The sequence below is a fragment of the Netta rufina genome (assembly GCF_964035555.1).
Source record: "Netta rufina genome assembly, chromosome: 4".
Classification (NCBI taxonomy): domain Eukaryota; kingdom Metazoa; phylum Chordata; class Aves; order Anseriformes; family Anatidae; genus Netta; species Netta rufina.
In genome coordinates this window covers 32,952,896-32,967,274 of record NC_140127.1, presented here as the reverse complement: position 1 = coordinate 32,967,274, position 14,379 = coordinate 32,952,896, and the positions used below count along the sequence as shown (strand labels likewise).

General features: G+C 43.8%; 1 protein-coding gene across 1 annotated transcript in view; it reads left to right on the top strand.

Annotated features, from left to right (window-relative positions):
• Positions 1 to 14,341, top strand: part of FHIP1A (FHF complex subunit HOOK interacting protein 1A) — a 77,264-nt gene extending 62,923 nt beyond the window's left edge. Inside the window, exons 11-12 of the mRNA XM_084286406.1 lie at positions 19 to 157; positions 4,396 to 14,341. Coding sequence (XP_084142532.1) covers positions 19 to 157; positions 4,396 to 4,646 — 390 coding nt within the window. The 3' untranslated portion in view covers positions 4,647 to 14,341. The remainder of the gene's footprint in view (positions 1 to 18; positions 158 to 4,395) is intronic.
• Positions 14,342 to 14,379: the final 38 nt, after the last annotated feature.

Genomic DNA, 14,379 nt, shown 5'->3' with positions numbered 1-14,379 from the left:
TTGCTCTTCTTTTGGCAGGTGCTGGCATCTGTGAAAAATAAAATTGAACATTTTGCTTCCATTGAAAAAGACTTCCCAGGTCTTCTCCTGGAGGCCCAGCAGTACTTGCTTTTTCGTGTGGACATGTCTGATACAGCCGAGGAGCTGCTAACCAAAGGTAAATGTTAACCGCACCCGGAGGAGTGCTGGGTGCAATGACTCACCAGCCACCTCTCCCATTTGCTACAGCACGATTAAAAGTAGGTGTGGTGCGTTATAAATATCATTAACCAGATGCACCATTCTGACTTGAAACTGATGATCCTCAGTAGGCCACAGTATAGGGATCTGTTTGGATATTCCGTGCTCTTTAGAAGCTTTTATTATGTCGTTGCTACAGAAAACGTCTGTTTAAAGGAGTAACAAAATCAGCTCTTGCTTGGCTTGCTGTCAGTTTGGCCGTAAACAAACTTGCTTTCAAGGCATGAGGTGAGGTGGCATATGTGCATGATTTCATTTTATTTTTAGCCTGACCTTCTGCTAGTCATTGGGTCTTTTTTTGATAAATGTAGGGAGGACAGAAATCCAGAATAAATTGGTTTTGGTAACAATTGAATAAGGCTTCATATCATAGCTTGGGCTTCAACTGAGCGAGATAGAGATGAGCCAGAAAACTTCAAATGTGCTTTCTTGAATGAAAACATAAAACATAAAAATAAATGGGGGGATATAAGTCAGGACACTTCAAGAGCAGCGGGGAGTTAAGCAGGTATTACCCCAGCTTTCCAGGGGACTTTGCAACATCTGCTGCTAGTCAAGGACAGTGTGTGCTACACCTGTCTTAGCAGTTAACAGTACTTATGCTGCAGTGAGGGAAGCTAATAAAAATTAACAAAATGAAGACTCTTATGTTCTAATTAAGAAATTTCCAGAAGCAGCTGGGTTAGGGGCCCTGCCCTGGTAGCATGTGGCTTCTCAGCTTGTTGCTGAGCAGGCAGAGTTGGGGTGCAGGTTTTCCTTAAAACAAATAAACAAAAAAACCTACCACCACCACCAAAGAAAATAATTCCCATGTGATGAGAATGCGTAGAAGTTAGTGAGAGCTGTGACCAGATGTTCAAGAGATGTTCACCTGGGTTCAAGAGGCTGCATATACAGATGTTCTTATGCATCATTTGGAATCAGTAATGATCATCCTGCCTTGCCTAGACCTCTGTAAAGATGTTGTTTTCCTTGGATTTCCTTGGATTTCCAGAGGTGTGCAAGGCAGGACTTACATGCCTTCTTAATTGTGTTTTCATTTTTCAAGGCTCTGAAGAATAATTTACCTAGCTGCTAGTCAGCGTGGTGTGTGTTTGTGTGGTTTGCAGCACATCTATTTTGCAAAATTACGATCTCGCCAAGGCTGCCTCTCGAAGAATGAGCCTGTAGAAGGCACGTGCTGTAAATGAGCCGTGTGTTGCAAATATCGGGGGGGGCTTAGGCTCTGCGTTCTGGTACCATGGATTAGGAAGCCGTACAATTAGGTGATGTTGTGGCTGGCACGTGGGAGACAAGATTAGGAGGCAACATTAAATGTCCTTTTTTTCAGGTGCTAGCAGTAGGAACTTCTGTATAATGCATTCCCAACAGAAATTCATCTGTCTGAGAAAACCCACAAGCCTTGCACTTAAGGGTTTTCAGTGCTGGTTAGTTGTATCTCAGTTAAATACCAGAGTAATTTGGGGCATTTATTTGTACTTCCTACATGTATTTTACGTCAGTTTTCTTCTGTGGGCTTCAGAATATGCCAGGCTGACTCATGCGGGTCATTATTTAAGATCTCAAAACAAGGCTGCTTAGTCACTCTGTTGGTACATTTTCTTCTGTCTTGTGGCAACCCCTGTAAAGAAGGCACCTCTTGACAAATGGATGGAGAGTAAATAAATGTCTGGATAACGGCAGATTTGGTTCCCAAGAAGGCTGGTGATGCAAGCAATCAAACTGTAATTCCTGGGGCAAGTTGGCTCACCAGTCCTTCGACACGCAGCAGGTCATTGTATTGATTAAAAGTGCAAGGGCAAGGCAGGAGCTGCTACGCTAATGGAAAATGAAAAAGAATGAGGAACTCGTACAGGATTCTTGTGTGGTGCTCACAGGTGACATTCAAGCTAATAAAGCATCAGCTGTGCTCTGGGGGTTTCTTCCCCAAACAGAAGTGATGAATAACCCCCCCAGATTTTCTCTAAAGGCCGGAGCACAACAGGCCACCTACAGAATTTGCATCTGAAAAACATGAGCCAGATTTAACGGGGAAAGCAAATGTAAACATGAAATATTCCAAAGCATTTCCCTTCTTTTGAGAGTGACAGCCTCCAAAAGCATTTGAGCAGGAAGGGCCGATTTGTTATTTTCTGCTTGCAGAGTACTAGATGGTTTGCTCACACAGTAGTTGGGGTTAGGGTTAGATATGTAGAGTTCTGTGATGTAGATCCCATATGAAATGCTGCCCTTTCTCCAGTGCATTACTAACGCTATCTCCAGAGCGCTCATTTTCTCAATTTCGTGATTCAGTTTGCATTCTGACTGCAGAAAGAAGTGGACAGTCTTGGTTGAAGAAAAAAGTCAAATCTCTGATCCCTTGACCAGCTTACTCTGCCTTCCTTTTTTTTTAATATAAATATATAAAAAGTTTAAATCAAGACGTTTTTTGTTGAACTGTGTCAATTTTGATGCTTTATGAAGGGAAGAGTTTAAGAAAAAAAAGCTTTCAAAGCACAGTAACATTCTGGTTATATTGGCTAAACTATTTAAAATACTTGATATTAATTATGAAACATTTTGAGATTGTAAGAGAATCTAAAAGAAAATCTTCAAGGGAAGCTCAAAACTTCATCTTTTGATTGTAATTCATAATTTAAGTTGTTTTTCCTCCCACAGTCAGAATTTTCCACAGAGCTGAAATTCCTGTACTGTGTCTCTAGTAGACAGAAATTTGTAGAATAACAATATGAATGATTGATAAGTCTGGAGTTGGAAGGGTTTTTTGAAACTCGAGAAAAGTACAACTCTGTTAGATGATTAAGATTAAAATTTCTTTTGAGTAGTTGAAAGCTCACAGTGATTCCACAATGCCAGAGGAGAGCTACGGGAAAGAAACCCGAGCGCAGAGCTGTTGAACAGAGGAATTGCTCTGCCACATCGAGGGAGGCGTTCACCTGGGGTACCCCCATTAGCTGCTTGCAGATGTTTCAGAAAAGGGTTCATGTAACCTGGGACTGAATTGTTTTAGTATAAACTGCATGTGCTTCAAGGGAAACCTCTCCTTAATGCAGTCTTGTGGAGTTGGGCTTGTCTGCGGTACGTGAGTTAATATGACAGGGTGGGTTTTTGTTTGTTTCCTTGGTTGGCTCTAGGTTTTGTGTGTGTGTTCAATTATTTGCTTATCCAACTAATGGGAACATCCACTTGTAAGTCAGGCAGGATGCTAGCTGGCTGAGATCCTGGCCTCAGTGACATCTTGTGGCACGGAGTTCTGCAAGTTCATTTTTCTTTGTAAGGTATTTATTTCCATCAGTGTTAAATTTTGTCACCTTTTTAGCTTCGCTGAATAGCATTTAATTAAAGTGGAGTTCTGCTTCAGGATGAAACAAGGAGCACTTGATTGAAATTTAAGTGCTGCTGTCTCTGTAATTCCATGCGTCCTGATGTTTGAGCCCCGATCCCCTGAACTCTGGCATCAGAGATCATATAGCTCTAATGCCCTGCAGATCACATGGTGGCTTTCACTTGTTCTTTTTTTCTTCCTTTTTTTTTTTTTTTTTTTTTTTTTAAACATTTAGCTGCTTTACAGGGAGTATAAGTAAGTATAGTTGGCAAGAGCTACAGCTGTAGGAAAATCAAAATTTCAAAAGTTTTTTTCCCTTAGTTTCCAGCTTGCTTCAGACTCCTGTGGCAATTTTGATAGCTTGGCTTCAAGCCCACTTACACAGTGATTCATGGGGGGAGGAGAGAGCCAAGTGGAGCCGAATGATATTTTGATCTGGGGGAGGGCCAGAGTATAGTATTTTAAACTGAGGAAACCATGCTGGGTCTAATGGTAGATATTATCTATTTCATAAAGTAAATCCATATTACTCTTTCCCTTGATGACTCTTCTGCCCACATATTTCTCTCATCAGAGCTGCAGCTGAATAATATATAACCTGGGGAAAGACGGCTAATAAAAAATGCAGTAGAAGCAGGCCATGTAGAACTTAAAAACTTTGGATTAGCGAAGTATCTGCCTCTGCAGTCCGGGTACTGTAAACTCCAGCTCTGAACGCAATCCTTGCAAACTGCCTTTGGTCGCTGTACAAATACCGTGTGCTTAACATACTAAGTCCTTTTTTTTTTTTCTTTCTTTTCTTTCCCTCCCCACCCTCTTCCTGGCTTTAGGTAACGTCCAGCATGGCAGCAGCACAGGGAAAGGAAGGAACCTCTCCGAAGCTTCCCCGGCTGTACTCCAGCCTTTCCTGGGACATAAAGGAAAAAGGGGCCTGGCTCATCCCGGCCTTCCTGCGCACGTGAGGAATGCTGTCCTGGCAGCTGCCCTCTTCCCAGAGTTCCTGAAGGAGCTGGCAGCTCTTGCGCAGGAACACTCCGTTTTATGTTACAAAATACTGGGGGATTTTGAGGATTATTATTAGGAGGGTTTTTAAACATGGTTTTAAAATGCTTTTGGAGTTCAAACAGATTTTTTTTTTATAATGCAAAGCTGCTTACAAAAGAAGGTTGTACTTCAATATTTCCTGAAAATACTTGATTTGGAGGGGGAAGAGAGAGGCAAAATGTCATTCCACATTACCTTAGATTGGGTCTCATAATTTCCCTCTGTGCTACATAACTTATTTTAGAGATCCCTGATACTGCTCTTAATGCAGCTTCCGAGTTCCTCTTTATGCAGCTGCACTTCTTCAGTGTCACTGACTCCTGTTGAATTTCTGCAATAGGCACTCGTAGGTTGGCTCAGTGGCAAATGTTTTAGCTTGTTCTGCTCCAGAAATATTCTTTTCAAAAGCCTGTCTGACAATGGTTTGTCTGGAAAAACGTTGCTCCATGGACAAAGTTTGGGGCAAAATCTGCACAAGTTCCCTTTCTGTGAGGGGCTGTGCTTCTCCATGTCTCTGCCCTCCTCCCCCCTTCCTCTCCTTCTCCCTGAGACGGGGTTCTTACCAGTCCACCTCCGAAAAGCCCTCTTTGACTGGTGGCTCAGGTTTGTGAATTCAAGTGATCTTATGTGTGTGAAACCCGTGACTAGCCGAAAGCAGGTGCCGGACCCTACACATACCGTGTTGCCTTATGTTGCAGACAGATCTGCAGCTATCAGCTGTTGGTCTTTGAAGTCAAATGAACTGTGTAAGTGGATGTGGATTGCAGACTGCCTGGAATTTTCCTTGCAGTTTCTCAGCATTCTTTGATAACTGCTGCATTGCTACCTAAACTCTCAAGCATGCCTTATTTAGTAAGATTTGCACAAAGTACAAAACAAAATGTGTCTATGCAAGTGGTGATTAATTTGTAGCTTGTTTTTATGCTTATTTTAATAAGCTAAGGAAAGGTATTCAATATCTTTCAGTAGTATTAAAAGGACAGCAGGCTGGTTTTGTCCTTTTTTTAATGAAAAAGGTTGGCTTGTTCCTGAAAGCTGTTCTGTTTTATTGTTCATTTTTTTGGTTAAGGGAAAGTTGAATACTGTTTGTTTACTTTTAATTTAGGTGTTGACTTTTCCTAATATTGCACTTTCGGGATAGCGAGGGGAGGACCAGGCTATTCACCAGCTGCAGAAAAGGAAGCGGTAACAGGGAAAGCTGTCTGCTGGTGACTAACTGCTCGAGAAAATTCTCTTCCGTGAGTAATGGGCTTCATTAGAAGAACCCAAGCATGATGAATTGGTGCATCACCACTGCATTCCATCTTATCTCAGTAGCATAATTGTGCTTCCACTCTGCTCTAGCTGGCTACATAAAGGGGTGTTTGGCTCAAGAAAGTCTTAAACCCCCTTTTTCCAGGAAAGAAACTTAACAGCCTCCCCAGAAAACCTGAAGAACCAGAAATCGGAAATAACACTTGTGTGTGTTGGTTCCGCTCACTGTAATTCCGTAAGACTGGGATACTTCAGTCAATCACACCCCAATTTCCATACACATCTTCTCAGCGATTGCTTGGGGAAAGCTTATGGTAGTAAGAACACTTGGTTAAAAACAAAACCACCCCAGAAGAGTGTAATTAATTACAGATCAATTCTTGTGGACCTTGCAGTGCAATTTAAGCTCCTAAATCCTTTAGATGCTTGTGAAAAAATTGTACCTTTCATCTACAACTGTGAGAAGCATTCATTGTCAGACTGCTGGAGGCAATTCTAATGAAAAAAATCCCAAAGTGTACCTCTAACAAAATCACCTCAAGAATTTCTCTGGGTCTGTCTTTGCTTGTTTGCTGTACAGTCTTCACTTCGACCGTGGCTGGGGGCCATGTTGCTTCCTGGCTGATTCTCTGGTTTGCTTTCACTTCTAACTTGTCTATTTTTTTTTTTTTTAAGCACCATTGCATTGCCATCCTGTAAATCACCTTCTGACCTCCACGTGGCCCTGTTTCACTTCACAAGCTTCTGTGGAAGCTGAAGTCAAAGCTGTGTTCTTTTTTTTTTTTTTTGTTTTCTTAAATCTCAGTTATCCAGGCTTGGGAGAGCTCTTCCCTTCTCTTTCTTTTTTTTCCCCTGCATTGCTGTTGTGAATGAGAGATGAGCTAATTAAGATACTTTATGTCATCCTGGGAAATGGTGGGCTCTTCCTCCGCTCCTGCTATTACCCAAAGTGCTGTCTTTCACGCTGTACTCACGCTGTCTTTCATGCAGGCCGGGCTTGAAGGAGTTCTGTGGCATTGTGTGGAGTGTTTCAGCATTGTGGGTGTAGGGCAGGACGTGCTGTGCTCCTCGCCTCTTCTGGTAGGAACTTTGTGAGCAAAAGAAGAAGACCTGAATAAACGTGATCAGCTCACTTCTAGTGGTTCAGAATCATGTGCTAGACTGCAAAAGTAATCCAATTGTTTTTTAAAGGAGGATTCCTTAAAAAAAAAAAGAAAAGGAAAATCAATTCTGCAGACAGATGTTCAAGGCAGTGAGCTTACTCTGTGAACCCTCCCTTCCCTTGTTTTTATTCTGAAACAACAATCTTTGTTCACTGGGTAGGAGCGATTTCTTTTGAGATTGTTATTTTAACTGGTGTTTTCAACAAACCTGCAAAGTCACGGCAGTGTTAATCTCAGCAGGGCTATTAAGCTACATGGGGATTTTAAAATTTGGACTGCTCAAAAAAGCACCTGTGAATTTGAGAGAGGGGTGGATTTTCCCCCCTGGAAGAGGATAAAGTCAGCTGCAGGAGGATAAAGACAGCCTTTGGAGTGATGTGGAGGACTTCTTGCTGAAAGGTCACAACTGTTTGTACACAGTGTCCCCTTGTAAGAGGGAAACCTGCCTGTCAGCTCCCCAAAAGGGAGAGCTGGATGAGTGCAGTGACCCTGGCTCAGGACCATAAAAATGACCACTGTATGTGTAACGTTGTATTTCTTGGTTCCTGAGCTAAGTGGGGCTTGCAGCTATGACTCAGCTGTGACAGAAACATAATGTCAGCACCCAGTGAAAAAATATTGGCAGGAATTACATCTTCCTGTCTTCAAAATGCAGAACCTGTGATTTATCTTGAAAATGTTGATCCTTAGAGATGAATCACCTTTTTGTGCGTAAGTTCTTCAGCTAAATGCTTGTTTAATAAGCTCCTTCCCTCCAGTTAGATAATGTATTATCCCGTCTCTCACCAACGAGACATCTTTTTTTTCAAAACAACAAAAAAAAATTAATAAATTATGCCTCTGGTCTCTGCAGTCCAGCCGGTACCGCACTGGAGGACACAGTGTTATGTTGCTCTTTCCAGGAGGGAGGCGTTCCACGATCCGGATCTCCCCACGCTCACGTGTGTGTTGCTGGAGTAGTCCCCTTCTGCACGTTGTCTCAGCATCGGTCACGAATGAAGTGCCCTGGGGTTGGCAGATCTATTCCAAAACCTGCAGGTGGTGGCTCAGTGATACCAAAGCTAATTTCCAGTCTCCTCTTATACGTTTCAAACTGTGAGTGCCACATTTTCAATGATGCAGCCTTTCAGAGTGGTTTTAAGCTGTTCCGCTCTAGCAAGGAATCTTTCCTGCTCTTTGAACCTGCTGTTTTCTTGCAACCTGCCTATAAGGTGAGCACTTTGTGTCTTAAAACAGCTGCAGTCATTGTCCTTTACCTTTGACCCGTTTTGGATGCCCTGTAGTTTAGGCTCAGCACACACACGTGTTTCCTGTTGGGCTGATGCACTCAGCAGCTTTCATTCTAGACAGTATCACCCTTCGTATGTACTGATCTCTGAACACACACACACACACGCACACACACGCACACGCACGCACGCACATCAGTTGCAATTCGTGTGCTGTGTTGTTGGCCCTGCTTAAATTTGGTTTTCCCCTATGTGCCGTAAAGGAAAATCTGGGATTTTAAAGGAGACTGAGGTGTTGATTGGCGTTGCAGTTCCAGGTGTGAAAGATGCACTGCCGTGTTTGTGCAGGTAACGGTGGGGCTTCCTGCACTTGCCTGCTGTTTTTACCAAGGCTGATAAATTTCCTGGATTGGAAGAAAACCCCAGTGATTGGGGGTGGACTGGAGACATGGGCAGGAGCCTCGCTTTTGAATGGGAACAGAACTGGCAGGCAGTAAGGCTGAGCGGTGCTTCTGCCACCAGCACAACTCTAATTGCTCTTTGGCCCAGGCACGATGCCTGAGTGGTCTGCACGCTCCTTCTGAGAAAAACATTTGCAAACAAACTTACTGCATCCTGCCGAGTCCAAGCATTTAGGTTCAAGAGGTTAAGTCCTATTTACCAAGAGAAGCAGACCATCTAGCACAGCGTACAGGCATTCGCTCCCCTTTTGTGTGCTGTGCTTATGCCTCGCAGAAGGCTTCATGCTTCAGGAAGGTTTTTCAGCTCCTCTAGGAAGCTCTAAAATCTCAGGGTTGAGAGGAAAAGGATGGGAGCTGTGTGATTTGGCGCGGTGAAGTTATGTCATTGTATCACTTAAATTTGTAGCCACAGCTCCTGTTTGAGGGCAGCTTGATTTAATAAGCAATTTACTGTGCTGTATTTACTGAAATTGCTATGTCATGCCTGCAGTTTTTATGACAGCTCCTATTAAGTTTGTAACATTTAAACTGCACCTGCAGTTATGAGAGAATACTGGCGTTTTCTTCTTTCTTTTCTTTTCTTTTGACTCCGATGCCTCTGGCACAGTACAGTAACGTTGCTGCTGTGTCTAGATCTGATTTAGCTAATTACAGTATGTTCTTCTTGCATGTTTTGAACATTCCCAGCAGAAACAGGGTACCTGACACCCAGGCTGCGCAGGCTAACGAGCAAACCCAAGGTAAAACAGCGCAGATTAGCAGGGGGCACTTGCATCTGTGTGAAACGCAACAAAAATTTACATTTGTGTTGTCTTCACTTAACAGGGACCAGAAGGAAAAAGCTCATGGTAAACTTGAAAAAATGGATCTGACAGTATCCTATGGTAACTGTCCAGTTGGGTAGTGCTGCCCAGTCATGTTTTGGACCAGAACCGTGTGAAGGAGGGTAAAAATTGCCCCTTGTTAGTGTGGTGTCAGATTTGCATAACGAGGTATTCAGATAATAGGACAGCAGGGCCAGCTGTCAGGCCGAAGGCAGCCAGGGAACGCAGCGCTACTTCGGTGACTTTGTTAGCTGTGAAAGCCCGACTCTGAGTAAATGTACTTAATTTTTCAGGGGCCCCCAGCTTTTCTGAACAATTTGTGGCCCTGCATCAACGTGCTTCATTTGTTACATGCCCAGTTGGAAGCCTCTTATTTATGAATAGGAGCATTACTTGTATTCTTAAATGTGTAGGTACTTAGAGTGGCGTTTTGTTGCTGACTGTGCAAATCTTCTTTTTGTTCATTGATTATAATGGTTCTTGTGTGGCAGCTGGATTAAATTAAGACTGAAGTCTCTGGGCTTAAAGCCCTGATGGAACTTTTGTGCAAAGGCTGCAGTTCTCAACCAAATAACTTTCTCTGGCGCTTCGGCAGAATGCCTGCATACAATTAGGTATTGTGGCCTGAATACCTGCAACCTTCCAGTTCCGACGAAGCCAATTCCATAGCAGCTGTATTTTATTGCAGTCTGCTTCAAAAGTAACTAGCTTGAATTCGGACCAAAAAAATAACGAGTCAAATCCAGGACAGCTAAACTGTGTTTGGCTGAGCGCTGCTGCGGCAGCTTGGCCAGGGCCCGGACAAAATGCCATCCTGCCCGTCCTCTGAGGGCAGGGAGCGGTGCTGGCTCCTGGCACTCCCTGCTGCACCTTGAGCCGAGGCCTCGTGCTGCTCCAGGTGCTTCCCCGTGTCCAGGCGTCGGTCTTAAAACTCCAGCGTGGTAACAGCGGGGTCTGAGCGCCTCTAAGACCAGTCTGAAACTAAAGGCTTCAGGAATGAGGAGGCAAAATGCAACTTGCTGGTGGCTATGCCAGCTTTGTGGGTGTAGCTGCTTGAGGTAAGTGAAGCTGTGGTTGGTGCGGCAGTGTCAGGAGAGCTCTTGCTTTGGGCTTACGCGTAATGGCTGTGAGTGGAGGGAGCACTCCCTGGGGTGAAACTGTTGGAAGGACAGGAGGTGAGGGCCCCTCTCCACCTGTACGTCCAAACAACCGTGTAACGCCTGAAGGCCCCACAGGAGATCTGGGGGCTGGGACTAAGTGCCTGCGAGGGCTGGCCCAGCACTCAGTAGGACCGCACACAGCTGCATTGCCCCCTGAACTGAACTCGCATCCCTCTCGTCTTGTGGCAGCAGCCGGGCACTCCTGCTGCCCACTGAAGCTCTGGGGTAGTGCGGTTAAATTTAGGCTGTACAGCCAGACATTGTGTGTTGGAGCACAGTCAGAAAAGGAGGAGCATTCCTGGCGGCGCTGTGTTCCTGCTGCAGTGACCCCTAATTACGGGTCTGGCTCGGCCCAGAGACTCTTCTGCCTGGAGTTTAAATTTACCATCACGATGGGCAGAAAAACGCACAGCAAATCACAGGCCTTGACAACTTAGGACTTGGGATTTTATTGCCTTCCTCACACTGTGTAGCAATATCATTTGCTCTTTCTCTGTGTTTTATATGAAAGTTTGCCACATCTTGCAGGGGAGCAGGGAAGAGATTTGCACCAACCAGCCAGCCCAGTGCAGGCAACCTCCTGAGTGTCCAGAGGGATAAATCTTGACCTCCTGTCTGCGGCAGCTTGGTTTTATGTGCCTGTTGTGTGAAGCATAATATAACAAACTTCGGGGTATTTGTAAACAGCATTACAAGGAAGATGCAGGCAATGAGGGCAAAAAGACCAGCGTGCTGTTCTGCCTTCTACCCTGAGCAGTTTCAGAAGAGAGAGTTGAGGGAAAACCTAACTTGCTTAAGAGAAGAAAAGCCACTCTACATGTCAAGCATACACACAGGGCCATAAATTACTGAGAAGGTGCTGCTGAGGTCAGTGATTGTGAGAGTGTGTAGGTAGAGGGGTGCTCAGAACAGAAACGAGAACATTGCAGCGTGCTGACGCCATGCCACAGAGTGGAGAGGGGCTGCAGTGAAAGTGCAGTGTGAATATTCTAGCTGTAAATTTTTAGTTAAGGCTCCTATCATATGCTTCTATTTTTAACACAGTTAAAATTAAACTCTGCAGCCAAGGCTGAGCGCTAGAAATTCTTTCTTCGCTACTTCAGCTTTGCCAGCATCTTTTTTGTCAACTTTCTTCTCCTCTTGCACAGCCCTGGGTACGGGATCCCTCAGCTATAGGGGACGGTAAGTATCATCTCTCCGCCTCAGGGGTGACCTCCTAGAGGACTTTCATCAGCGGTTAGATGAGCTTGTCATGACAGTGTCTGGTGTCAGCTTTTAATTTGCGAGCATTTTCCTCGTCCCTCTGTTCATGGACGGCTACTGCTGAAAATCTGCACGAACCTGTCCTTAACTCACCCCGCCTGCTGCTGTTGCCCAGATGGCACCTGCACTCGGTAGCTCAGGGAGCCCTGTCATGGCTGTGCAAGGCTTACCAGTTAGGGGCAAAGCCCCCACCTTAATTCTCGAGTTGAGTTCCTAGCCTTGATACAACTGTGTTTAAAACAGCCTCTGAACCCTTCATCGCCAGGTTCTGCATTTTATCTTTCTGGACCTACCTGTCCTCTGGTTTTGGGGGTGGTTGCTTTTTATTATTATTATTTATGTAGTCTTTGCAATAGCAGATACAGAATTCCGTGAGGCTACTTCTGTCTTTTAATGTGCTTTGCAGAGTATTGCTATACACAGCTAAGCCAAAGCTGCTCTTGTGCTCAGTATGAAGTTTACTTCTGGGATGTTTAGAATTTGCCTTTAGCTCCATTTAGGACACAGTGTGGTGGTATGAATTTTGGTTGTATGGGTTTGCTCAGGATGGCGTGGTGTGACTGACGAGCCCTTTACTGCAGGCTGCCGTAGTCAGAACCACGTGAGCTGGCCACGCTGAGCTTTCTTACCTCTGGCTCCTGCTGCCAGCTCAGACTGCTTCGAAGCTGATAGCTGCTATCTCCACGAATGTAAAAAAGATCCATCATCTTGAACTGCTCTGACTCAAAAACACTTCTCTTCCTATCATAAAGAAATTTACATTTTGTGTGTGTCTGCAGAAGACTTGTTTAAAAATTCAACAAGTGACTGGTTCTTAATATAGTTCAAAATTTATAGGCTGTGGCTGATCTTTACCTTCCCTCAAAGAGAAAGAATATTAAAATTATCCCTTTCTATCTTACTAGTTATCCACTGTGGCTGGCAGGTGGAGGTGAAAAATAGGTTGAGACTTAGAGTAAATCCAATTCAAGACCTAATGCTGTACTCATATAGAACTTGGCTCATGATTTTTAACAGATTTTGTACTGTATTAACAAAGTCTAGTTATTTAGGAAAAGAGTGGGTACAAAGTTATAACCATTGAAAAGAAAGACATTTACCAGCAGTAGCCATGCTACAGTAGTGGAGCGCCTTCCCTCTCTTAAATACAGCTTAATTGTTACTGTCCCAAATACAGTGTTGTGCTTCTCAACTCTTTATTTATTTTTCAAGAGGCACCCACTACTATAGAGGATAAACTCAGCACAACAGCATCAAGCTGTACAACAAAAAGCATTAACCTTGGAGGACAACCTTTTGGAAACAATTGTGTTTTTTACACCCAGGAGTACCTTTAAATTAGGATTTGAGATTTCACACAGAAGCCCTTGTGCCTTTTGGGTTCTTCCTGCCGTGGCAGGAGTTGAACAGACCTCCAGTTCTAAAATGTAAAGTTTGCTGTATAGTCTAAACCTTGTATTAACTGAAAGCTTACACCACTGTGTAAGAGAAAATGGTACTTCTTGCTCATGCTATGAAAACATAGTAAAAACCTTTGTGTGACTGTCAGGCTACAAGAAAATCCTGGTTTTGTGTTTTTGTAAGGGTCATGGTTTTTGATTGCAACCATGTTACTGCTTTTTGTCAGCTGTATGACTTTTTAACTGTAAAGTTATTTTTATGTGAATTCTGGGTATACATTTTATTCATTAAATGTATTTGAAAGCCGTAGTTTTTTTCTGTCTTCTAATTCAGAGTTCAAAGGTGAACCGTGAGCCAATTTGTGCAGAAATCTTCTCCTTGAGACAAACGTTAGCAGTGATACTCATGAGAATTAACTGCCATCAACCTAGCCTGAACTAGCATTGCAAACATCACCTTTGCAAAAGGTGACTAAAAGCCCAGAGTATACCTGCTGCATGTCTTCTGTGGCAACATGTGCCCAGGGGGCACCTCTCCAAGAACAATTCTGAAGAAGCATCTCTGGGGTTGGAGGTAAATATGGTCTTTAAAATGTACCATTGAGCAGCCTCCAAAAGGGATGTAAGAACTCCAAAGAGCCCCCTGGTGCTAAATGGGATTTCCTGCCCTCCCACCTGTAAATTTGAATGGCTGCCCCTAGTTGGGCTTCTTGTTAATGGCTTGATCAGCTAAAGGATTTAAATATGTCAATGAGTTGGGAAGGGGAACTTAACTCTAGGACCATGGACTTCAGTGGACTTCTTCAGTGGACTTCAGGACTTGTCCTTGTCCCGTACCTAAGAAACCAGGAAGAATGAGGGCAATGGCACTTTTTTTTAATTCCCTCTTCTGCTAGGCATGCAGGCACATGCGGCCATTCTTCATTAGTCCTAGGTGTTTTGATTGTATCTACTAGTGTGCTCCCACTAATTCACAATGGGTTCTTAGTATGTACCACCAGGTTTATGCATTCAAG